This window comes from Nelusetta ayraudi, unplaced genomic scaffold (assembly GCF_046127955.1).
Source record: "Nelusetta ayraudi isolate G7.1 ecotype Tasmania unplaced genomic scaffold, CSIRO-AGI_Nayr_v1 ptg000001l, whole genome shotgun sequence".
NCBI lineage: Eukaryota > Metazoa > Chordata > Actinopteri > Tetraodontiformes > Monacanthidae > Nelusetta > Nelusetta ayraudi.
The window spans coordinates 276,260-302,617 of NW_027466051.1; the positions used below are offsets into that span (position 1 = coordinate 276,260).

A 26,358-nucleotide genomic window follows, 5' to 3' on the forward strand; every position below is an offset into this window, starting at 1 on the left:
GATACGGCTGATAGTGGAACCTCAAATTCAGGAGGAACAACCGTCTGGGTCGCGGAACACTGGACCAGCTCCACACTCCAGAAACCACATGATTGTGTCTCTGCTTATTGCAGATGATGTGGTCATGTTAGCAGCCCTAAGTCCCTGGCCATGGTTGTCGACCGGAAAAAGTGGCTTGCCCTCTCTGGGCCAGTGGAGAGACCCTGCCTCAGGTGGAGGAGTTCAAGTACCTCAGGGTCTTGTACACGAGTGAGGGAAAGATGGAACATGAGATCGACGGGCGGATCGGTGCGACGTCTGCAGTGATGCAATTGCTGTACCGATCTGTTGTAGTGAATAAGGAGCTAACCCGGAAGGCGAAGCTCTCGATTTACCGGTTGATCTACGCTCCGACCCTCACCTATGATCATGGGCTTTTGGGTAATGAAAGAACGAGATTGCAGATAGAAGAGGCCGAAATGAGTTTCCTCCGCAGGGTGGCTAGGCGCATCCTTAGGGACAGAGTGAGGAGTTACCCCAGAGGAGCTTGGAGCAGAGTCGCTGCTCCTCCACATCAAGAGGAGCCAGTTGAAGTTGCTTGGGCATCTGTTTTGGATGCCTCCTGGACTCCTCCTTGGAGAGGTCTTCCGGGCATGTCCCACCGGGACGAGGCCCCGAGGAAGACCCAGGACACATTGGAGGGACTAAGGGGTGGATCCACAAAGCGTTTGCGTGGCTTTTGCGGCAGAAAATCCGTGTAAATAGCGCCAAAAACGGTGATTCCGATCCACAGAGAGGACGCAAATGTGAAAATCGTCGCAAAATGCGCCGAGGCGCAGGTAGCGGCAGGGTTGCGCCAGGCTCATTTGAATGTATTTAAATGAGTCAACATGCGCAAAATGACACCCCCCCCTTCTATGCAAATATGCCTCATTCAGACAGCGGCAGATCCAGAAAGAGTTTACACTCGTGTCCGCACGCACTTTGACAGACGCAAACACCGCAAAGCCAAAACCAGGCGCAGCTTCTGTCTGTCCGAGTGTTTCTGGCTTCTGAGTGAAACTTTCCTCTCTGAAAAGCCTGAAATATATATGTGGCTCCCCAAATCTTATATATAGATAGGCACAGACTACAGTATATATGCCAATATTTTAGATAGGCTATGAAAAATACAAATGGTACTCAGGTGTTGGTGACTAACGCGTCTTGTGTCTTGACTTTCTTTCCATTGTGGAAGCAGTCTTGGTAGACGGAGGAGGCATCGTAATGCCAGGCGCGCACAGGAGCGCGTTTATCCTCGCAGAGTTTCGCTGTCAAACACATGCACTCACGAACAACCTTTGGCGCAAACTGTTCTCAGGTTGCCAGACCGCAACATTCGCACCTGTTTCAGGTGCCGCAAGTGTGGGCGTGTTTGCGCCTGCATGTCATTAGCGCAAAAACCTTTGTGGATCCCCGCATCTGTGGCGCAGATTGCGGCCGTAATCTCGCCGCAAAACGTGCCGCATTTTAGCGCTGCGCGCCCTTCTTTGAGGATCTACCCCTAAGTCTCTCGGCTGCCTTGGGAATGCCTTGGGTCCCGCCCAAGGAGGTGACTGGAGCCAGGGAAGTCTGGGTGTCTCTGCTGAAACTTTGCCCTCATGACCTGACTCCAAATAAAGTGGCAGAAGATGGGTGGATGGAAAAAGGTTACTGTTTAATTTTAAATCAGAAGGGTGCAAATTTCATTCATTCATCTTCTATACCCGCTTATTCCAATTCAGGGTCACGGGGGTCTGCTGGAGCCTATCCCAGCTGTCTTAGGGCAAAGGCAGGGTACATGCTGGACAAGTCAGCAGGTCATCGCAGGGCCACATAGAGAAAAACAACCATTCACACTCACATGCACACCTACGGACAATTTAGAATGTTCAATTGACCTCACATGCAAGTTTTTGGACTGTGGGAGGAAGCCGGAGAACCCGGAGAGAACCCACGCAGACACAGGGAGAACATGCAAACTCCACACAGAAAGGTCCTAGGTCCGGGCCCCGGAATCGAACCCACGACCTTCTCACTGTGAGGCGGCAGCACTAACCACTGCACCACCGTGTCGCCGGGTGCAAATTTAAAAAAGCAATTATTTTTTATTTACATTTCATTTATTTTTATGAGTGTTTTCAATTTGAAATTTGATTTTGCATATGTGTAATATGAAGTTGTTTATTGTATACTATTAAGCTTTGCTTGGTCCATATTAAGTGGTGGAAGACCTTTTTTTTCAGTAAATATCAATGTTGGCCCGCGACTTTGTCCAAGTTTTACAATTTGGCCCACTGGGTATTTGAGTTTGACATCCCCAGATATACAGCTCAACAACAAAACCACACAACAACACACTATGGTGGAAAAGTTGTGTCCTCCACCTTAACCAGCTGGATAACACTTTCTCAGTAGAAGAACTAAAGCCACTGCTCACTCTCTGCTGCTGTGTGTGTGTGTGTGTGTGTGTGTGTGTGTGTGTGTGTGTGTGTGTGTGTGTGTGTGTGTGTCCAGGTGCTCAACGGTTGTGTACCTTCACTCCACCACAGCAGGAGGAGGAAGAGGAGTGAGGTCATCGCCAGGGGGGCTGTGGCCTCAGAGAAGGAGGCGTTGCTGTTGGGTAAATATCAGCCAATCAGGAAGCTGTACAGACCACAAAAGGAGGGGGGGGACGGGGCATTTTTTTTTTCCGGTGTGGGGCAGCAGCTCCTGCTTTAGTGTCCCTGGTGGTGCTGGTGCTCACTTTATTTATTTATTTGTTATTATTATTATTATTATTATTATTATTATTATTACAACATTTCTCTCTTTGGATGGCGGAGGGATGATGATGATGATGATGATGATGATGATGATGATGATGATGATGATGATGATCTTCTGCACCTTGAGTGTTTGGTTCAGATAGCATGAGGTCCTGGTGTACGTAACACACACAGCAGACAGGTGGCGTCACAGACATCTGCACCATCTTCTAGCTCTCTCTCTCTATCGCTCTCTCTCTCTCTCACTCTCTCTATTGCGCTCTTTCTCTCACTCAAACACACACTGCTTTTCATGCAGCTGGTTTATTCCTGTGCAGCTCTGGAGGAAGGAGGAAGCTGATTGACTGCTCGGCCAGACAGATTTAGCTCTGCCCCCTGGTCGGATTCATCGCTTCTTTCAGCTGTGACAATCTAAAGGGGCGGGACATGATAATGCCATGGCTGCCTGAGCTCTGACTCCTCCTTCTTCTTCTTCTTCTTCTTCTCTGCAGGCATCATTTCAACCTTCCTCCATGTTCATCCGTTCGGGGCCAACCTGGAGTATCTGTGGTCCTACATTCAGAGGTTGGACCCGCAGGTAGTAAACACCAGCACGTGAACTAAAAAAAAATCCCACAAAATAAAAATCAGAAACCAACTGCTTTCATAAAAATAAGTATTTTTTTTTTTTACTTCTATTTTCAATGCACCAACTCTCTCTCCGGATATAAAGTCGTCCAAAAGCCTGCTTTCACAGTTAGCCAGAGGCTAACAAGTGATGCTAACGCTCTGTGTCGCAGGTGTCGGCTGTCCACCTGGAGCGTCTGATGCTCCGTCTCCCCAACATGTTCCGGCAGGAGCTGAGCGGCGTCGGCGCCACTTTGGAGAAACGGTGGAAGTTCTGCGGCTTTGACAGCATGGGCTCAGTGTGACGTCAGGAGAACACACACACAAACTGGACTGGGTTCTTCTCTAGAATTGATGGTACCAACGTTCTTCACCTTTTTGGGCCAGCAGTTTTTTTGTTTTTTTTGTTTTTTTTCAAATCTGGTTTAATCTGGATGGTCGAAGCGTGAGGCTCTCAGTGTCTGCGGTGAGCTAAGTCGTCAGGATGGACAGACGTGAACTTCCTACAGTGGGCGGTGCTTGAAGAGGAAGACGAACTTTCCTCAATAATTGAATGGATTTATTAGACACAGCAGAAGAAGCTGCCGACTGCGTTCCTTCCTCTCTGCGTGATGTCTCTGAGGGTTGCCAAAGTCACTGGAGGTGACTTCTTTCTTGCCTGTTTTTTCTTCCTTTTTTGTTTGATTACTCTGTTTCTTAAAACCTCTTTTTCTAGTCACAATAAATTTGTTGTCAGCAGCTGTTGGGTTTTTTATTTAATGAGATGAAAATTTTCTTCATGCTGACATGATTGTTTTTTCAGCAAAGAGCAAAAGGGACGCAATTTCACACCTAGGCCATCAGTGACATCATATTTAGTCCACTGTAAATTGATAGACCTCATATTACTCTGAAAATAGAGCATTATTATAGTTAAGACCAAGTGACTGACGACACTGATACTGTCAGAACTTACAAAAAATGGGATTTTAAGAGATTCCTCGACTAAGTTTTAATCAGTCCAACAAACAGTTCTCTGTGAGCTTTAGCTCTTGTGCAAACTTGTCCAATAAACTGCACATTGTCACCAATTTGTATGAGAGACCAACAAGATGATAACGAAACAAACCATTGAACTATTAAATTATTAAACAATTAAACATGTTGGCAGCAGCTGCTGTGCCAATGCGCCAATGCATGTACGTATACCGCTCAAAAAAATAAAGGGAATACTAATGCAACACAATGTAACTCCAAGTCAGTCACACTTCAGCGTGATTGGCATTTTCCAGAGAACATCAAGATTGGTAAATTCGCCATTGGTGCCCTGAGCTCTTTAAGGATGCAAGCAGGTTCACACTGAGTACCGACATGACAGAGTCTGGAGACGCCATGGAGAATGTTACGCTGCCTGCAACATCATCCAGCATGACCCGTTTGTCAGTGGGTCCGTAATGGGGAGGCATTTCTTTGGAGGGTCACACAGCTCTCCTTGTGCTAGCCAGAGGTACCTTGACTGCCGTTAGGTACCAGGATATGATCCTCAGACCCATTTTGAGACCATATGCTGGTGCAGTGGGCCCGGGGGTCCTTCTGATGCATGACTATGCCAGGCCTCATGCGGCTGACGTGTGTTGGCAGTTCCTGCATAATGAAGGCAGTGATGCTATGGACTGGCCTGCCTGATCCCCAGACCTGAATCCAATTGAGCACATCTGGGACATCATGTCTCATTCCATACCCCAACGCCACGTTGCACCACAGACTGTCCAGGAGCTGACTGATGCTTTAATCCGAGTCCCTCAGGATCCCTCAGGAGACAAAAATGGCAAATCTCATCCGAAACATGCCCAGGTGTTGTAGGAAGTTAGACACAAGGAGGCCACACACACTACTGAGCCTCATTTTGACTTGTCCTGTGGAATTTTCACTGAAGTTGGATCAGCCTGTATTCCACTTTTATTTTGAGTAAGATTCCAAATCCAGAACCCCATGGGATAGTAATATAATTTTACATGAATCATTTTTATGTTATTTTGTTCTCAACACATTTCACTGTGTGATTAATAAAGATTATTTTCAAATGAAACATTTCCTTAATTGATATATAGGATGTATTGTTTTATTGTTCCCTTCATTTTTTGTTTAGTACATTTACATTTTAAATTGCTGATGATTCAGCAACTAAATCTTCATATTCTCCTTCCAGCAGTCGTGGGTTCGCTGTGGTGGCAACATGTGAAGTGCAGGGTGAAGCCAGTTCTGGGGTTGGCATCACTGACTCAAGATGTGTATGGCTATCGCAACTAACTGTGGTCTGTTCACTTACAGCGGACAGGAGCCTGCTACATTGATTCTGCTGACTTAAGGCAGATTTCATGGAATGTGACAACACAAGCTAGCTGAGATATGATTGGATAAGAATAATACCATAATAGACAACAATGGAAGCAATGCAACCAAGTGGATATTATATGATGTGAAAAAAACACAGACTACGGAGAAAAACTTAATTATCATAATTACGGGAAATAGTACTTTTCTAAGTATGGTTAAGCTAGCAGAGAAGGCCTTGCTGACCCTGGCTGCCTCTGTGATATATTAACTGACACGATTTACATGAGCGGGGTACAGCTGAGTGTCCAGTGGGCGGAGTCGAAGGATGTAAAGGCCACCTGGCTGACAGGTGTCAGAGTCTTAGACACAAACAGAGCTTTCCTCTGAATTAATGTCAGCTTGTTGTGGAACAAAAGTGAGATTCGTCGCCTGGTTCTTCTTTCGTATCTCCTCCTCACACTCAAACACCCAAACATCATCACGAATGCAGAGAAAAGTGACAGCCAGGTGGCACTGTCAGTCTGGAATGATGACAGTGATTGTTTATCTCTGCTGGATAGACAGAATAATTTATTCTACTGCAGCTGCACAGAATTTGTCTCATTAGTCATCATCGAGTAGCGCGGCCGAAGTCGAGGAGGGAAAACAAGTGAGAGTGATAAAGTATTTTGAGCACCAGTTCAATTTCTTGGACCCAGTTAAAGTGTGATATTTATCATTATATCTCCACCGCCTGATGGCCCACACCCTGGGACTCTATTAACTACAACTGTACAATGTCCACAAATGTGGACGTTGCGTGAAGTGGCAGCATGGTTTGATGCCCATCTGTGGATGGTGTGTCTGTTTCTGCAGGTAGCGACCATGACTATGTCGGCATGGACTGCAGTTTACAGCCGAATTATGAGGAGGATTTCCCACCTTTAACGATTACTCCAACTAAACCACCTCTCCCGAAAAAAACGTCCATAATCCAACCGCGTAAAGAACATGTGCCTGGGTCTGATGATGCCTTTCGCTCCCTGGCTGACCTCATCAACAGCAGAAGCGATGCCCTCGAAAGAATGATGGAATCTGTCCGCGGAGAGATCAAGGCTCTGGATAAAAAAGTGACACACATCGAAGGAAGACTGGAAGGAACAGAAATCTCCGCTCTGAAGATTTCAAGTCGGGTTTCTGAACTGGAACGCTACAGTCGGCGGTGGAATTTACGGCTCCACGGTCTGAAAGAAACAAGGGAGGAGAATGTGTGGACCAAGTAATCAGAGTATGCCTGGCGATTCTACCGGAGGAAAAGACGAAGCTTCCTGACACCATTGATGTCGCGCATCGAGTTGGAAGACCTCGTCAAGATAACACGAAACCCTGAGGAGTTATAATGAGATTCACCGCACGAAGATTCAGGGATGCAGTCTGGAAAGCAGCAAAAAACAGCACGAGGGCCTGCGCTTCACAGAAGACCTGACTCAAGAGGAAAAAAGAGAAAACAGACAAAAGCTATGGCCCAGCATGAAGAAAGCTCGGGAGGAAGGGAAAACAGCCTACTTTGTAGGAAGCAAGGGTTATATCAATGGAACAGAAATTCTCCCTTAATCTGGTAAAGTTATGAAGCCTAGTTTTGAATAAGTGTCTTGCTCCTGTCATGTTCGAGATGCCTGTGATCTCTCATGTTCAATGCCATTCCCTGTACCACGAATCTCAGGTAATATGCCAACTGGTCAACAGAGGTTTAGCGGTTGTGTGTGATTGTGTTGAGTGACTTTGTTTAGTTCTTCTTCTCTTTTTCTTTTTACCGGTTAGATTTTGACCCTAATCTTTGAGTGAAATGTGCACTTTTAAAGATACCTTTATTTTTTTTATTTATTTTTAATTTCAAGGAGGTAACGCTATTTTTTCCTACTATTGGTTCTATTTTCCTTAAACTGTTACGCCCAGGTTATCCGAATATGGTGCTGATCTCGACGACTCTTTGTACTTTAACACTTCTATACAACATTTTTTCCAAAACAAATCTAAGTTTTGGTTAGTTTTTCTGTGTTATATATTGTTCTATTTCTTCATTCATGTTTTCACTTGTCTCACTAAACGCCAGGGGGCTACGTAATAACATTAAGAGAAAGGCATTATTTCTTTTTGCTAAACAGTTGAAATCTGATCTTTTCTTTCTTCAAGAATCTCACTCTACTGTGGACAGTATTAACTTTTGGAGAGCGCAATGGGGTAACACTTTATGGCTCTCCCATGGAACAGAGCGGTCTGCTGGAGTAGCCACTTTAAATGACAGATTTAAAGGTAATATCCGGACCACTGAATGTGACCCTAATGGTCACTATATAAGCCAAACTGTGGAATTCAATGGATCAGTTTATATTATCGCTAATGTGTATGGCTACAATACCATAAAGGATAATGAAACTCTAATACTAGAACTAGATCATATTCTGGTGTCTTGGCTGAAAAAATTCCCCAATGCATTTCTATTACTAGGGGGAGATTTCAATAATATTTTGGATAATAGTCTCGACAAGTCACCCCCCTCACAGCAACTCAGAGCAGATTCAATGCTAACTGACTTCATGGAAAGGTTCAATCTGATTGATATATGGAGAGAGAAGAGTCCTAATAACAGAATGTACACATGGAGTAATAAGTCTGGTACTAGACAGTCTCGTTTAGACTTTTGGCTTATATCTAAGAGTCTAGACCAATATAATATTGATGTCTGCATCTGCCCAACACCTTTAACCGACCACAAAGCTATTTATATCTCTATTAACACCTCCAATGGTTCAACACCTCTCACTAGGTCTAGTTACTGGAAGCTTAACTGCTCTTTACTAGATAACAATGAAAATAAAAAAAAGATTAGGAACTTGATCTCATTTTACTGGTCCAAAGCAAATATTGAAAACACTTTTGGGACTAACTGGGAACTCCTTAAATATGAGATAGGTGCATTCTTAAGAAAAACTGGTGCACAAGCTGTCAAAGCCAGGAGAGCTATTGAATTGGAAACTATATTGAGCATAACTAACCTATCAAGCAAAGACCCTGAGTCCTTAACAGAGGAAGAAAAAGAAGAGCTAGCCTCTTCACAAGCTAAACTTGATGAATTATATTGCCAAAAAGCAAAGGGTGCTTTTATCCGATCTCGGTCTAAATGGTTAGAAGAAGGGAACAAAATACTCACTATTTTTTTAGTCTTGAAAAACATCACCATACAATTAATAATATTAGTAAACTATTCATTGATGGAGCTGTTACAGAAGACTATCATAAAATAGCAGACTTTTGATCTAACTTTTATAAAGACCTGTATAGCGCTAGATTCTGCCAAACTGTAGCTGATAACGTTTTAAACTCACTGAGGGTTAAAACTATAAGCAAAGCAGATAAAGAATCCTGTGACAAGTCTATATCTCCTCAAGAAATACAGCAATCTATAAATCAACTCAAAAACAATAAATCTCCAGGGTCAGATGGACTAACAGAGTTTTATAAATCTTTTATTGATGAGTTGACCCCTTTTTTACTTAAAGTTTTTATAGAATGTATTAATAACCAATCTCCTCCCACCACTCTAACCCAAGGTATTACCGTGTTAATACCTAATCCAAAAAAAGATAATCTACTTCTAGACAATTGGCGTCCGATCTCCCTTCTGAACAATGATTACAGAATATTAGCTCATTTACTGGCATCAAGACTAAGATTGGTTTTAGATTCCATAATAGAGGAAACACAATCAGGCTTTATGAACAAGAGACATATTGCAAATAATGTCAGGCTAGTCCTAGACATACTGGATTATCCAGAGTTTGTAGAGAATGGTGGTTGCATATTGTTTCTAGACTTCTATAAAGCGTTTGATACTGTCGAGCATCCCTTCATTTTACAATCTCTTAAGAAATTTGGCTTTGGCAACTACTTTTTCTCAGCTATCAATAACCTATACCACAAAAGTAACAGCTCAATTAAACTAACAGGAGGCATGTCCCCTAGATTCAACATTTCCATCACCATACCTTTTTTTACTGGTGGCTCAACTCTTGGCTGATCACATCAAATCAAGCGAGGTTAGAGGAGTTAACACAAGAATACTTTTCCATTACATGAGTTAATACCATAGGCAGAGAACTTACCATCACCCAACTGGCAGACGACACCACCCTCTTTCTTAGGGATGAAAACCAAGATCTAATTGCTATAAACGCCATAGCTGAATTCTCCAAGGCCTCAGGTTTATGTCTCAATATGAATAAATGTGAAATTATACAAATTAAGAATTACGCAAATCCATCTATCTATGGAATCCCAGTCAAAGATCAAGTTGTTTACTTAGGAATCACAAAGGACCAAAAAAAGAGATCTTTAACAAATTCTGACCCTATCATACAAAGAACACAAAAAAGGTTGAACCTATGGCTGCTACGAGATCTTTCTCTCAGAGGTAGAGTTTTATTATCAAAGGCAGAAGGATTATCACAATTAACATATGCTTCTCTCTCTCTCTCTCTCTCTCTCTGTCTCTCTCTCTTTCTCTCTCTCTATGTGGACAAAAAAAGTATTACTCAGAGAGACAAACTACTTTTTAACTTTCTGTGGAAGAACAAAACTCACCACATTAGAAAATCTGTTCTGATAAATGATTATGAATCTGCTGATTTTAATTATCTTGATTTTTGCACTTTAAATAAAACCTTTAAGATTAACTGGTTGAAACAATTTTTCAGAAAACCCAACGCTATTTTGAACATTATCCCTGCTCATATTCTGTCCAAACTGAGTGGATTGCACTTCTTTTTAGTCTGTAACTACAATATTGACAAAGTACCAGTTAAAATGTCAGCATTTCACCGACAAGCCTTCCTCACATGGTCCCTTATCTTCAAGCACAATTTTTCGCCTCCTAACTACTATATTTTGAACAAGGACATTTTATTTAAACATAAGTCTCTTTTCATTGAAAACTGGTTTGCTAATAACATTGTTCATGTTGCACAGCTGTTCAACAGAGATGGTCTTCTTTATTCTTATAATGAGTTTTTATCTGTGTATAAAATACCTGTTTCGCCTGCAGACTTTGCTAAAGTGTTTGCAGCGATACCATCTGGTGTGTGCATGTTATTCAGATATCAACCAAAAATGGAAACTCAATATCTTCCCCTGTTATCATTATCAGACACCTCTGTTGGCAAAGCTTGCTTGACTAGCAACCTTGGTATGAACAACAAATTAATTAGACTCCTATTTAAAAGGGACATTACCACAGTTCCATATGTGATTTCATATTGGAGCAAATACGTAGAACAGACAGACTGGAAGAAAGTCTGGCTCCTCCCCAACAGATACCTGTTAACTAATAAGGTTAAAGAAATTTCTTTTAAATTAATACATAGAGTTTATCCCTCCAATGAACGCATTGTTAAAATATGCAAAAAAGATGTGGTCATAAATTGTACTTTTTGCTCTGAAGGTACTGAAACTGTAACCCATTTATTTTGGCACTGCCCCTATGTGCAGACATTTTGGAATGATATCTGTGACTTTATAGCCAACAATATCTATAGTGACTTTGTTTTATTTTGGAGTGATGTACTGTTTGGGCTCTTCAGACTGGAAAATAATAATAAGAATATAACTTTCATTATCAATTGAATCATCTTGATAGCAAAATTTCATATACATAAATGTAAATATACTAGGGAAAAAAAACCCTCTTTCTCTGCTCTCAGTGGAGAGCTCAGACAATACATGATCTCCATCAGGTTTTCGAGAAACAAAAAAGCAATTAAGACCCTGAACATTTGTGACGATCTAAACATTTTTTTTGTAAACTCTCATGATTATGTAAATATTGCACTTCTCTCCCTTCCTTTTTCTTTTTTCTTGTAAACTCTTTATGTACCCCCTGGCGTAATTCTCTTTGTACTCCGATTTAAAGTTTTGAATAAAATTTCATGAAAAAAAAAAAAAAAAACTCTTGAGGTTGGGACTGAATCCTTCTGACGTCACATCCGTCACATAGGCGCCTTGCCAGAAACAGCCTTTATAGGTCGAGGCGCGATTGATGACGTCAAAGTCCCGCGACAGGAGTCTGCCTTGTGCATGGCAGCGGCAGCAGCAGCAGCAACCGTGGACGACACCGCCGGGTTTTGACTGCAAACTGCACCGTTAAAATCATGACGTGATCCCTCCCACCCCCCGACACTTTGGACTCTTTGGTCTAAGAACTTTGCCACTGTTTAAGAGGAGAGGAAGGGGGCAAAACGAGAAACTGCAGTGGGTTTATTTCGGCACAGCGAGCCGGGGAGCAGCAGGCGGATGTAAACAGTTAGGCTTAGCTGTCGTTAGCCATCAGGTCCAGTTTAGCTCACTGCCAGCCACCGCGAACCGGGCCGTGTCGGGCTTCCGCGGCGATGTGACACCCGCCAGTGCGGAAGTGTGTATGCCCCGACGGCAGGAGGTGGAGGAGGGCGGCGGGCGGAGGAGACGCTGAGCTCCGCGTCGGCGACCGATATGGAGACGTGGACCCCCAACCCACGGGCTAAACCGTTCGTACCCCGCCAGCAGAGGAGCCTGTACCTCACCTGGAAGTACAAGCTGACCAACCGGAGGACGCTGCGCCGCACCTGTCAGGTACCAAAAACAAAAAACCACCAAGCGCGACGACTGACACCAGACCGCTACCCTTCTGTCTGACGGACACTTTCAAAGTTAAAGTTACTGCGTACAGTTATCTGTTCCAGTGGTTCTCACCTGGTGGAGTCCCACCTGTTATCACCCCCTTATCATGAAGTTGCGACCCAGTTTATTCCCTATGAAAAAAAAAAAAAAATCATGTCTATTAAATAAGATGATTGGAATTATTAAAGGGCACCTATGATGCTTTTCCACTTTTCTGATCTCTAAATACTGTTACAATGTTGAACCCTAATGTCAAACGATGCAAAATCGTCAAATAATGAGGTTCATGCATTTGGACGTGAGCCCTGCAAGTTGTTGGGCATGGTTCTTAACACTCTGTTTCACAGTTTTTTTTTAAACATTGGGATGGCATTGGCGTCAATGCGTGCCGGTGTGTCGGTTCAACTTGCTACTATGTTAACTGGCTACCTTTGTTTACTCGCATCTGTAGTTGTCCTAGCTACAGCAGATGTCAAAATCAGGAAGTGAGTTCATCTTGCCATCCTCGGCGCTGCCTGTTGGTAAATTATTTCTTCGAAGTCGCGTATTTTATCACCAGAAATGTCACGTAACGTTGTCGTGCTTGGAACGTTGTGTAGACTCATTCCGATAGCGTCAGTGCCAGGTACCCACGTTTGTTCTGATAATAAAATATTAATAATAACAAACAATATGTGTGTTCCATTTAATGGCAAGCCGATCATCAAACGACAGTAACAATAAACTACACACTCGCAAGAAGAGCAAAGAACACACGGACGATAACAACAATAATATTTAAAATAAAAACAAAACAAAACCAAAAAAACATCAATAACAAACAAAGCTGAGGACCCAACTGCGGAATCGTGTTGATGAACTGTGAGCCACCACCGCTAACTCCGTGCTCTGCTTGTTATGTGTGTGTTGTGTTCGCTGGCAGCGAAACTGAAGAGGCAGCGATTTTGACTCGCAAGTTTGACTCCTTATAGCGATGTTCACGCTGCCAGCATGGTAACATGGGTTGTATAGAGCTCTTCCTTCTTTGTGCTTGGTGTGGACTTAAGTTGTGCAGATATTCTTGTCTAATAATAAGCGACTCTATGACTGAAGTGATCGTTTCAGCGTACATATTTTCTCTGCTAGGACAGTGTTTTGATACAAGTCAACAGTATGAAACGAAATCATTCTAAGCCCTATTAAAATGTCTCGCAAAAATACAAAACAAAAGAATGGTCTGTACAAAAAGTGAAATATATTACCGGGGACACGGAAGGCCCGAAAAACATTCAGGGACCTTCCGTCCGCCTTGTGGCCGTAACTCAGCCCGCGCTGGGCCCGTACAAAGCTGGATGTAAGTATTTAAATTGTGACGGTTTCGTAACGTTTGCTGTTTACTCTCAAATTCCGCCCCAGCAAACTGAGGAAGTGTGGCTCAGCAGCGACCAAGAGTGTGACCAATCACAGTGGAGTGGGCTGGGCGGGAGGCGTACACGGAGGAGGCCGGGACTGGAGTGAAGCAAAACAGAGCGTTTTCGCGGGATGCAGGAAATACGAGGAAGCGAGCAGCGTGAGACACAATTCTGCAAAGTTTTCAGTGCGGTTAATTGTGTGTTGCTGCTTTGGAAGGGCCAGAAATCAAATACAAAGGCCCGAAAATTTGTATAATAGCTTTAAATAAATGTCCAACATTTCCTCCCATTTCCTCCTTATATATTAGGGATGCAACAGTAGATTTTTCAGACGGTTCGGTATGCATCTTCTATCTTATATATCTAGTGTTCCCGGGAAAGGTGTGTACACATGGAGCTATGGGAGTTTTTTGGGATTGATGAGACACGTCTAGTCTCTGGTTCTGGCCGAGGAGTTCAAAGAGAAAAGGAAGCAACATTAAAACCCGCTGTTAACCCAATAACAATGTCTGGTTATTTACGAGTACACCAACGTTACAGCATTCTGTTCGTTGTTTCACGCACTTGGAAGTGACATTAGCCTATTAAGGCTGTTTACTACGACATTTTTGATGGAATAATTATAATAATAATAATGATAAAAAAAAAAAACGTGTTCAAAGTATGGCTGGGCGATACATCGATTTTATCAATTAATTCAAGTTTTTAGTTAAGGTTGAATTTTTTTTTTGTAATGAAAATCAATGTTTGATTGAAATGCGCCACCAACGCTCTGTGCTGCGCTCCCGTAGTTCAGAGTGGGCTCCGACGTCACCACCGTGACAAGACAGCATGGCGGCGAAAAGACAGGAGTTTGTTCCAAAGAGAGGCTACGTGTCTTCGGCTGCATGGAATTGGTCCGGGTTTGTGGAGTCAGACACAGAACAAACAACAACCCTGCTGTAAATTGTGTTTGAAAGCTATTGCAACCAAAGGTAGCAGTACTACCAATATATTGCATAGGGATGCCTGATATTTATTGGAACGATAAAATATTGACCGATTTGGGGGGAAATGACATAATTATTTATCGGTCCAATACGTACATTTTTCCGATTAAAAGATCCGATAAATTAATGAAACGGTAAACGTTTGCAGGCTGAGGAACCCCAAAACAAGCCATGACGCGCTGGCTATGTCATACGTCACCTTATTAGCAGAACCCAAGCCTGAGTCACGTTACACTCCTCCTGATGCAGTCAAGTCATTCATTCTCAATTAAGTAAACTTTTGGTTGTTCATTCACTTTATGTTTGAGGATGCACTTTGTTTTATGTATTGATAACCCTTTTGTAATTGAGGTTGACATATGTCAATGCATATAATTTTATATGCCTTTACAGATAAGCCATTGTTCTGTTTAACAATTCAAGGGTTGCACTTTTTTCTTAAAATTGAGTTTTTTGCTCCGTTATATTTCTGTGATGACATGAAAAAAATACATATTTGAAGAGCAAAAAATAGATAGGCCAGATCAACTAAAATATCAGCTTTCCATCGCTGCATCCTGCACAAACTGCAGATTATATGGAGATTGTATTAAATATAAAAATATGAACTTATCAGTTATTGGTTTTGGCCATGAGAACTTGCATCACTAGTATCGCAGCACCTCAAATAGATGCATGCTGCCGAGTGGGTAAAGTGTTGCTCCCTACGCAATGAACAAGACCGCAGCAGTCCAAGCGCCACCACCAAAAAAACAACCCACCGTCATGGAACTGTACACCGTAATACAAGAAAGGGGCCAGATGGAAAGCAATCACAGATGCATTCCCGATTTATATTGCAAGACATGTGGTGCCCATTGGAGTTGTCAACTGTCCCTTAAAATACAGAATTGTCGTGTCTTTGACAATCAAATAGTTTTGAATTGATGTGGAATGTTTCTTTATCTTCGACGTAGATTCACGTTTGTTTCCAGAGTTTGCGTTCAAAACCGTAATCAACGTACCTGCAGGCAGTACCATTGCGCAACCCATTCACAACAACTGCGTACTGGCCGCGTAGCTTGCGTAGAGTAGGCTATGAAACAGGATCGCTTGTTGTTTTCAGCTATATTGATTAATTCCTTTGTGAAAGGCATCCATCCTGCACGTTATTGATTGTTGTGTGAAAATATATTCACATAAAAGACTTTGATACAATCTCAACATTCAGCTTATTTCTAATGTCTGTTCGTAACAAAGCAGTTCAAACTGTGTGAACCATCTACTTTTTTGAAACCCTATTTTCAGTTTGTGTGATAGTCATGGCCCGAGTACTGATTTTAAGTACGGTGGTGATAAATCGATTTAAATCGCAGATCATATAATTAGTGAAATAAATAGGGGCATTATTATTATTATTATTATTATTATTATTATTATTATTATTATTATTATTATTATTATTATTTTCCCATATTGGTCTATTTAATAACAGTGGGTTGCGGCTGGGGCTGCGGGACCCGCGGGTCGTCAAAAACACCACTAGTCTCGCCTCTTGTGTGGATATAATTGTGCAACATGCGCAATTTGATAAACTTTTGTGACTGGTCGAAATGTATCGAAACACCATTGTTTGCCGTTGTGTAACGAACCGAACAGGACGACCCACCAGTTAAGAATAGAATAGAATGCCTTTATGAAGCCCATTTTGAGGAGCTTTTTGAATAATTACAGCAACTAAACGTAGTGCAAAGAGAATTAAAAAAATATATTAATTAAAAAGAAATAAAAATGAAATACTGTAAAAGTAAAATATTTATAGAGTAAGTCGGGAAAAAACAAGATATTTACATGTTTACATTTGGATTATTTACAGTTATCCACATAATACTGATATAAATAAGTGTTTTATTGCCCATTTTATTCTATTCTATTCTATTAAAAATAGAATATTGGGAGAAAGGTTAAAAACTTGAGGAGCACAGTCCTTCGACCACAGACGGTCGAAGAACTGGGTCACAGTTCACACCTTCAGATTTAAAACTCTGGCTGGAGAAACAGTCTTGCATTGCTTGTGGTTTTTTTGGGCTCTTTTTTAAAATAAGCTTCATTACGTTCCAGTCCCGGATTGAATCTCGGACAGGATCAGCCTCACGTATGTGTTTTTTTTTCAACTGAATCGCTGTGTGTCGTTCCTGCCACAGGCTGGCGCTGTGCTCTTCCTGGTGGTGACCGTCATTGTCAACATCAAACTCATCCTGGACACCAGAAAAGTGGCCACGGAAGAAGAAGCAGCAGCGGCGGTGCAGGAATACGGTGTGTGTGTGTGTTGGGGGGGGGTTCTCAATCTGGCTCTGCTCTGACCTCTCATCCTCCTCCTCTTCTTCTCCCTCTTCCAACACTTCCTCCTGTTACTCCCTCTAATCCTCCTCTCCTCCTCCACTTCTTCCTCCTCCTGCTGCTCCTCTTTCCTCCTCCTCCTCTACTTTCTCCCCCTTTTCTCCTCTTCCTCCTTCGCCCCTCATCCTCCTCCTGCTGCTCATTTTAATCCTCCTGCTCCTCCTTCACTTTCTCCCCCTCTTCTCTTCTTCCTCCACTACCCCTTCTCTTTCACCTTCTCTTCCTCCACCTCCTCTTCCTCTAACCCTGATGGTGTCTTCTTCTCCTGGTAGAGGATGTCGTTCCCAACATGGAGACCCCTCGCAGGCAAGCCAGCGGCCGTAAGGTCCTTGACATCGAGGTCTACTCCAGCCGCTCCAAGGTCTACGTGGCCGTGGACGGCACCACTGTGAGTTCGATCGATGTTCTGGTTCATTTACAACGGGGAAAATAAGTATTGAGCTGAACGCATCAACTTTTTTCTCATTACATTTATTTCCAAAGATACAATCAACTTTATCGGCTTGCCGAATTTCATCAAAACTGCTCACGGTTAAAGGGGTGAAAATGGGGTTAGGGTCAGATGTGAACAGAAATTTGATTATGACATTTTTGGATCATCAAATTATTTTAATTGGACACCACTCTTTTCTCAATATTTTTTTTATTATTTGTTTAAGCTGTTTTTGGCTCTATAGGTGGCGCTATTCATTTACGTTTGGACATAACAGACCTTGCCCTCCTTTTTCTCACCCCCCCCCCCCGTCTCTACACTTGCCTCTCCCCCTGCAGCAGACGTGTGAATGGTCATCTGTGTGTGTGTGAGGCCCTGTTTGCACTTAGTCACTTGTAACTGTTTTGGAGGATCGTATCACGAAGTACGCATCTTGAAGCATCTGTTCGCACATGGCATTAACATGCGTCTCAAGCGTGCCATTGTGATCGCATCAGTGCATTTTTAACCACTAGGGGCAGTAAAGCGCAAAACTACGGCTAGTTTTACCTGAAAGCGAATAAGAATCAACTTCCTGTTTGCGGACTATATCAAGTCACTCGTTTTAATTCTACTGCAGCTCGTGCGTATGGATCCGAACGAGGAGTAACGACTGGTGGGACCGAGTGGTGACGACTTTATTTTCGGATCAACAGTGGCTGGCAAATTTTCGGATGCAACGTCGCACATTTAATCACATATGTGGGAAACTGCGACCGCTGCTCCACTGACAAAATACGCTAATGCGGAATGAAATTTATTAGCATCCTAATTAAAGAGTCTAGAAGAGACTGAGATGGCATTCTGTTCACACGTTCGTGAGGAATGCTATGCTATGCTATGCGAAGCCAAGGTGGTTTGGGTATTCGGATGACAATACGGATTTGGACTGTTTGCACTTGGTTACTTTGTGTGTTTTTTGCCGATCGGAATACGAAAAATGCTTGCAATGACCAAGTGCAAACAGGGCCTGAGTGGCGCTGAATTTCCCTTCCCCCACGCAGCTGTAGCATGAGATAGAGTGCAGAGCAGTCAAAGACAGTCAGAAAATGAGACAGCAAATTAATGTTACTATCTTACTTTTGTCTCAAAAACGGGGAAAAAAGCATATTGTTGTCATGCTGAGGTTCTGAGGATGCTGAAAATGTCTGTTGTTTAAGCAGTCGGAGCCATGGTGTTTTCATAAGCGGTGAGGAAAGACCGAGTACTCCCACTTCTTTCCCATTGTTCTTTCTGACATTGAGTGTTCAAACAAATGGGAATGGCTCACTTGCTGTTTGTTGAAATTCAAAAATTCGAGCGTATGAGATGTAGAGCTGGACGACACAAATACATGGGTCCTCTTCTCATGACTGTGTGATGTTACTAGAGGATGCTACTGTGGTTTTATTGAAGGGACTATTGAAAAAATTGTTGATTTTTTTGCACGTAACTGCAAACAAGCTCAATTTGGGCCTTTTCTGTCAGAGATGGGGACTCTGCCTGAGAGAATGAAATCTAGGTCTACCACATGCACGCGTGGGTTTTGGTTCCACAATGTTTGGACGTTCGTACTGGCTGTGAGAATTTTTTTAGTGCGGGTATTGATTGTTGTCTGTAGGTGGCGCTATAGAGAAGAAAAAGCTTTATTGTCATTGTACAGAATACCTCAAAGCATCTATTTGACATAGTTGTTATATTCAACGTAATATATAGGTATATTCATTCATAGGCCTGTCACGATAACACATTTTGCTGGACGACAATTGTGCTACAAATTATTGCCGATAAACGATATTATTGACACCATTTTTTAAATCATATATAATGATAATATATGACATAATAATGCAAGTACACCATGTCAAAAGCAATAAACTTTCATTTCTCAAGATTAAGAGGTTGCAAATAAGATGAACAAACATAATAAACATAAAAGACAACAAAAAAACAATAACAATAAAATGGACTCACATTCTGTTTTATCAAAATTGCACTTAAATAAAAACCACGATAACAACTAAAAACAATTAAAGAAAATAGACTTTGTCTCTGGTAAGAAAAAAAAAAACTACACTCCACACACAACTATTAAAACAATAAATAAAATGGAGTCTCGAGTCTCTGTAAACGAAATTGCACTTCAATAAATAATTAACATGTTTGTGTTCCAACAACAACAACAAAGAACAACATGTAAACAAAAAAGTGCAGGCTAGCCATAGGCAATATCATATGAAAATTTCTAGTTTGGCATATTTCGAGCAAGGAACACCAACATGTTGACCTTGTCTGGTTTAAGGCAGGATCTCTCCGGAGTTGCTATGTTGCCAGCTGTGCTAAACATTCTTTCAGAGCTGGTGCTTGTTGCACAAATGCACATGTGTTACGAACCCTAGCTCGTGAGGGGAAAGGGAAGTAATACACGGTATTGAAAATAAAGGCAATCATTTTATTTCCGACAATTAAACGTAAAAAGGTGCGACGACAGAAAAGGCCAGCATGAGTGCTGTCAAACCAATACACAATCAAAACTGAAAGAGACTCCAAAAAGAAAAGATGGAGCTATAACTAAGAATTATCACTAAGGCCCTGTCCACACGGGAACGTTGCCGTTTTTTTTCTTTCCTGGGGTCGAAAAAAGTTGCGTCCACACGCTGACAGATGGAAACGGAATGGTGGGTGAAAACGATGTAATGCGTATGCCACACCGAAAGGTGGCGCTGTTCACAGACGCTGACACAGCCACCGGAACCACGATTTAGAAAGAGGGCATTTCCGCTACACACTAAACACACCGAAAACAAAAACGGCGAGTAGCGGAAAAAAGGTGAGTCTGAGGTTTTGTGAGGTTTTGTAGTAATATTGCCAACACATCTTGAAGCGCCTGAGATACAAAGACAACTCCGCTCGCCGCTATTGTTGTTTTTTGTGCCGCTGCATGCCGTGTTTTTTCTGGTCACATGACAGTGACGGTGCGATCACGTCATCGTTTTACAAGGAAAAGCCGTTTTCACCGTCCACACGGCAACGATGTGACAACGGCGAAACGGCGTTGCCAGATTTTCCCACTCTGGGACCCGTTTTCAAAAAATACAGTTTCGCGGACCCAAAATGCCATTGCCGTGTGGACGAAATGCTGTAACGGTTAAATACTTTACCGTTTCCACCAAAAAACGTTCCCGTGTGGACGGGACCTAATATAATAAACCAAAATCTGTTTTCAATAACCAAAACAGAGTCTAAGCTTACAGACTTAATTACAGGGTGACCAGCACTCCTAAACCCTAGTGAAAGCTAACAAAAGGAAAACTACCAGGTGAAAAACGTAAATCTGTATTTTAGAACAATACTCAGCCAAATCTGGTCGCAAAACGATAAACACAGAGGATTTCGAACGAGCATGTGGACAAGTGGCGTTCTAGGTGTCTGCCACCGTCTTCAGGGGAGCTCCAGCCTTTTATAGGTGACGCTGCTGGTTGGCGCTCCCTGATTGGCTGGGCGGTGTCCAACCGCAGTCGAGGTGTTGTCATGGGAAATCGCCAGGGCCAATCGTCGGAGGGAGGCTGCACATAGACCTGAGAACACACACAGGACACAGCAGCAGGAGACCTCAACGGCTCACGGCCGTAACAACATGTATTTTTGTGCCAGCCTGGCCATCGACCGGTATCGTCTTTGATTGTTACGCCACCACATGAAAGGATCAGAAGATGCTTCAAGTACATCTTCCTGGAGGAATCTGTCCTGTGAGGTGCGCTCTTCTGTTTTGAAGAAGGTCACTCAGCCTTTTCTTCTTTGTGGGTGCAGGAAGTTCATCCTCATTTCCTCCAGCAGCAGCTTTGCTGCAGCTCACACCACTGGTACCTTCTCCAACTTCCTTCAGGCTCTTTTAAGTCCAGCAGCTCTTGCACAAGCTCATGTTTGACATCATCCAGTGCCTCTTCCTCTTCCATGGTGCCACGATACCTTGGATCCAAGATAGTGGCCTTTCTTAGGAGGACTTGGATTGCAGGTGAGCTGTATTTTTCAGTCAATACCCTGCATGTTTTCTTCAACATTGGCTGTCAGTCCAGTGTCATCGGGGCTTGGCGAGAGAAGGTCACCTTTAATCAGTTCCAGCACAGGCTTAACTGAGGACAGTCACATATTTTTCTCCTGAGAGGATGTCATTGAAATCACCCGGTGGCTTCATAGTTGCGTTGATGGACTCCAGCACGGAAACATCCTGCCAGATTGGGTTGAGGTGGCCATGTTTTCTGTCCTCAACTAGGACGTGTCTTATGGCTGGCAGCTGTTCAAGGAACCTTTCTACCATCTTCTGTTTAGTACCCCAACGTGTTGCAACATCCTGGGGAAAAGTTAATATTTGTTATTTTTCTGTAGTCTATATCTAAATTTTTAAACAAACAAGTTTCTTTTTCCATTCCCACTATTTACCACACACACACACAAAGTGTTCCATATTAACTATTAATGAAATAAATTACCAGTATTAGACTGTGTTGTGGAAGATTGGCCTCAGTCTGTGCCTTCCTCAGGTCTCTTTTCTTAATCCAACTCAAGTTAAATGTCTTCACCAAACTCCTGCAGAGGCCTATGGCACGGGCTGTCCGGTCTTTGTTGCTGCCCAGACCATGGGACACAGCAAGATGGAGGTTGTGCCCAAAGCAATTAAGCCGTGTCCAGCCAAGGTTCCTTATTGCGGCCACAATGTTTGGACCATTGTCTGTAGTGATGCAGACTAGCTTGTCCTCATCCAGTCCACAGTCTACTAAAGCAGACTTTAGGTTTTCAGGGTGTCCGCAGTGTGGTTCTCAGGCACATACCTGGTCTCTAAACACTTGGGAGTACAGGGTCCATTCACCAGTTATGTAGTGTATGGTTAGACTCATGTAGGGGGTCATGTTTGAGCTGGACCACATATCTGTGGTGGCGGAGTAAAATGCAATGTTTTTGATGTCGTCCAGTACGTCCTCTTCGACTCTGTTATAGAGCCCAGGAATTGCCGTTTGTGGATTTTCGACCGTATTGAACGGTCGCATTTATTTTGCAATGTATTCAACGACGCTGTCTGTAAGCGCACACCATTTTGCGTTGTTTTTTTTAATATTTGCTTTGCTTACCAAACACTTAAGTAAGCGTTGCCTGTCGGGACGATGGCTCCGCGGAACGTCGGGCGGTGCTTTTTTTTCCCAGTTGGGAAAACTGGTGGGGATGATTGTGCTTGAGGTGCGCGCGTGCATGTTTGTCGTATTCCCCTTCGTCACCACCACTACTTTCGAACAAATGCAACATATCGGCTCGTCCGTGTGCGTGGGTTCACCTCGTTCGTTTCGTTTGATGCCGAAACTTTCCCATACTGGGGCTGTTGCTTTGGGCTTAGAGACCAACTCTGTTGTTTCTTCATTCATAGCGTTTGCGCACTTTTCCCTCGCTTCGCTCACTTCGCTCACTTGGTGTTGAGACAAATGCACTGTCTGGAAATTGCTCTAACGTCCCGGCATTTGTTTTCGTTGACGGGGGGTGGGGGTGCTGCTGGTTGGAAATTGCGCACTAACGTCCCGGCATTTTCGTTGACAGGGAGGGGGGGGCAGCACGCTATCGCGCTACGCTAACTCGGCAAAGTTTCGTTGGGGTGGGGGTGGGAGTGGGGGGTGGTTATGACTGGCTTCACGCGGGCCGGACAGAGACACGCAGCAGGCCAGATGTGGCCCGCGGGCCGTGGTTTGCCCATGTCTGCACTAGGTCCTGACCTCCAGATGCTGCTGTACTGTCTGCTCCCGACATCGCCTCTCTCTCTCTCTCTCTCTCTCTCTCTCTCTCTCTCTCTCTCTCTCTCTCTCTCCCCCTCTGGCTGCCGCTTATGCTGCTGCAGGATTTGATCGCTTGCTATTTCGGCAGCTTAATGAAGTCTTAACCTTGCGTTCGCTCCCTGGTGGTTGGATGACTGAATGTGCTTGATTTGACATGTACGGTAGCCGGCTTTTTAAATGTTAATATCGCCAACGATCAGCTTAATTTAATCGTGGCAGCCAATATCGTGATTGTGATTAAAATTTGATTAATTGTGCAGCCCCAGGATTCCTACTGTACGTCGTACAGTAGGAATCCTGTGCAAAATGAGGCACATTTTAAACTATAAATCATTGCATACACTATATTGCACACTCATCCTACCATATCTCACTTGTTGTGCAGAAGTATGGGGGAACACCTACAGAAGCAACCTACAGACACTAAGCATTATGCAAAAGGATGTAGGATATTATGATCACACCAGTGCACTGTTTTTAAAATCTCAATCACTGAAATTCATGGATTTAGTAGAATACAAAACGGTACAAATTTTATATATGGCAAGAAATAATTTACTTCCTGGCAATTTTGAGAAAATGTTTGTAGCTAGAGAAGGGGGTATGACATAAGAGTTACTTTGAAAATGAGACAACCAATAGTGCACACTGCTCTGAAAAGCATGTGCATATCGGTCTGTGGGGTGAAGTTAAGCTATGGAATAGTTTACCTGTTGAGATAAAAAGAAAATATTGTTCAATTTAAAAATAAATTTAATTAGACTTATGTAATAATAGGTTAGGGCATCTATAAGCTGGTTAGCTTCAGCCTTAACCCTTTCGGTCTGCCATATAATTTCATTGTTTTCTTTTTTTGCTTGTTTGTACTGAAGTGCCGAGACCTAGCTCTTGGCCACAACAAAAAGAGAGACGTAACCATGGCAAGTAGTTTTTAAATAAGGCTTTATCACAAAAATGATTCCAATTTGAGCAAAATATTGTACAGAGCAAACCAAACGGGGTGCTGACGGGGAGTGCCTGGGAGGCCTGCAGCAGTGGGAGAGAGAGAGAGTGAAAGTGGCTGCAGGTGCTTAAGTAACCTCAGCACACTGGGCCCTGGTGAGCTGAGTTACTGCGGTAGGAGGAGGCAGACGATCGCAAGTTGAAACGCCCACCAGAACTTCCCTGATGACACTCCAGGGGCATCACAGAAGGTTGTGTTTTTGTTGCTGATCGAAATAAATCAAATCAAACAATCTGCGCCAGCTCAAGTTTAACACTCTGCCTAGTATAAAAAGAAAAAAAAGAAAGACTGGAGCCATGAGTGTAACTTATCAAGTAAATACATTCATTTTCAAAGTGTCTTCAGTGCTTAGTGTTGACTGCACTCTTTGCTCAGTCAGTAAAATTAATCAGTAACTGCAGTTACAGAAAACCACGAAAGCAAAATAAACTTAAATCAGTGTAGCAGTTCAGTGTAGCAGCTCACGGCTAACACAGCTAACTTCGAGCAGCGTCTGCTCCTTCAAACCAGCTTTTGATTCGGTAGCAACACTGTATTCCATAGATTCTGCTTCGTGTTTCTGAGATACCAAATCAAATTAGTTGTGTTATAGGAAGCTCTGTTGCTGCCACCACGGGAAACCATTAGCTTGCAGACTTTGCATTTCACTGCGAGTCTGCATTTGTCTTCTAACTTGTAGAATCGCCACGCGGCCGACATAGTTTTGTTTACAAATGTGGAGACGCGTTCGGAAATAAAGGTTAATTAAAAAAAAAATTCACATTCACAATGCTGACTGTCAACACACAAATTCAATATTTCTACAGTCCAAATTATTACATTTTACAGACATTGTGAGCTATCAAACTGCTCAAATAATGTTCAAAGCTAAAAATAATCTATTACCAATAAATATACACAAACTATTCATTCATTAGGGAACCTATAATTTAAGGGGAAAGAGTAACTTTAAGTGGGGTGAGACTCTAGCCCCTTTCCCACTAAAATTAGGGCGTAGATCCTGTATTTTTTTTAACTTGATGCGGCCACTTCAATGCTTAACGGGCCGCATATATCGCCCTTGTGTCGTAGTTTGCCCATGCCTGGGTTAGACTGTAAATAAAATTAGAATAATATAATGAAACACTAACAAGTGTGAGTGTGTGTGTCCGTTCTGCAGGTGTTGGAGGACGACATGCGGGAGCAGGGCCGAGGGATCCACGTTATCGTCCTCAACCAGGCGACGGTCCGCTGCTGACTGCCTGGTTTTATTTTCTTTTTAATGTCACAAAGACGGAAAGCATCATGTTTTCTGTCTGTTTTTGTTTTCCTCATCTTCCCATGCCCCAGGGTCACGTGATGGCAAAGAGGATTTTTGACACTTACTCCCCCCACGAGGATGATGCCATGATCCTCTTCCTCAACATGGTAACGCGGGGCCGAGTGCTCATCTTCACGATCAAGGTGAGCGAGGAGGAGGGAAGGAAGAGAGGGAGGGATGAAAGGAAGGAAGGAAGGAAGGAAGGAAGGAAGAGAGGGAGGGATGAAAGTAAGGAAGGAAGGAAGGGACAGAGGGAAGAAGGGAAGGGGGAAGAAGTAGGGAGGAAGGAGGGAAGGGAGTGAGGAAAGAAGAGAGGGAGGGAGGCAGAAGGAAAGGGAGGGAGGGAAGAAGGAAGGAAGGATGGTTATGGTTGTTTTGGGGTTTTTTTGCGATCTGATGTGAGCTCTTCCTCTCCCTGCAGGACGAAGGTACCTTCCACCTGAAGGACGCTGGCAAGAACTTGCTGAAGAGCCTGGGCAGCCGGGTGTCGCTGGGCCTCGGCTGGAGGGACATGTGGACGCTGGTGGTGAAGAAAGGAGGTGAGAGGAGACCACCGCTGAGGTGTGCGTGCATCTGTGTGTGCACGTGTGTCAGTAGCCACTTTCCCACTGAAATTAGGGGGTTGACACCGTGTTCTTTGAAGGCGGGTCAACTC

The 26,358-nt window shown here is 43.2% G+C and overlaps 2 protein-coding genes across 6 annotated transcripts in view; both read left to right on the forward strand.

The window, feature by feature from the left end:
* The window catches only part of enox1 (ecto-NOX disulfide-thiol exchanger 1), a 52,214-nt gene extending 46,825 nt beyond the window's left edge, over positions 1–5,389 (forward strand). For 3 of the 5 annotated variants that reach the window (XM_076027875.1, XM_076028519.1, XM_076026337.1), the window contains exons 13-16: positions 2,515–2,620; positions 3,257–3,342; positions 3,545–5,147; positions 5,218–5,387. In XM_076027875.1, the coding sequence (XP_075883990.1) occupies positions 2,515–2,620; positions 3,257–3,342; positions 3,545–3,676 (324 nt within the window). In that variant the 3' untranslated portion in view covers positions 3,677–5,147; positions 5,218–5,387. Of the gene's footprint in view, positions 1–2,514; positions 2,621–3,256; positions 3,343–3,544; positions 5,148–5,217 lie in introns of all 5 variants that reach the window. The other 2 variants (XM_076029321.1, XM_076027133.1) reach the window with 2 other exon arrangements.
* Positions 5,390–11,760: 6,371 nt separating this feature from the next.
* pomgnt1 (protein O-linked mannose N-acetylglucosaminyltransferase 1 (beta 1,2-)) overlaps positions 11,761–26,358 on the forward strand; it is a 29,706-nt gene continuing 15,108 nt past the window's right edge. Inside the window, exons 1-6 of the mRNA XM_076030487.1 lie at positions 11,761–12,326; positions 16,938–17,049; positions 17,406–17,521; positions 25,563–25,628; positions 25,733–25,846; positions 26,125–26,242. Of these exons, the coding sequence (XP_075886602.1) occupies positions 12,207–12,326; positions 16,938–17,049; positions 17,406–17,521; positions 25,563–25,628; positions 25,733–25,846; positions 26,125–26,242 (646 nt within the window). The 5' untranslated portion in view covers positions 11,761–12,206. The remainder of the gene's footprint in view (positions 12,327–16,937; positions 17,050–17,405; positions 17,522–25,562; positions 25,629–25,732; positions 25,847–26,124; positions 26,243–26,358) is intronic.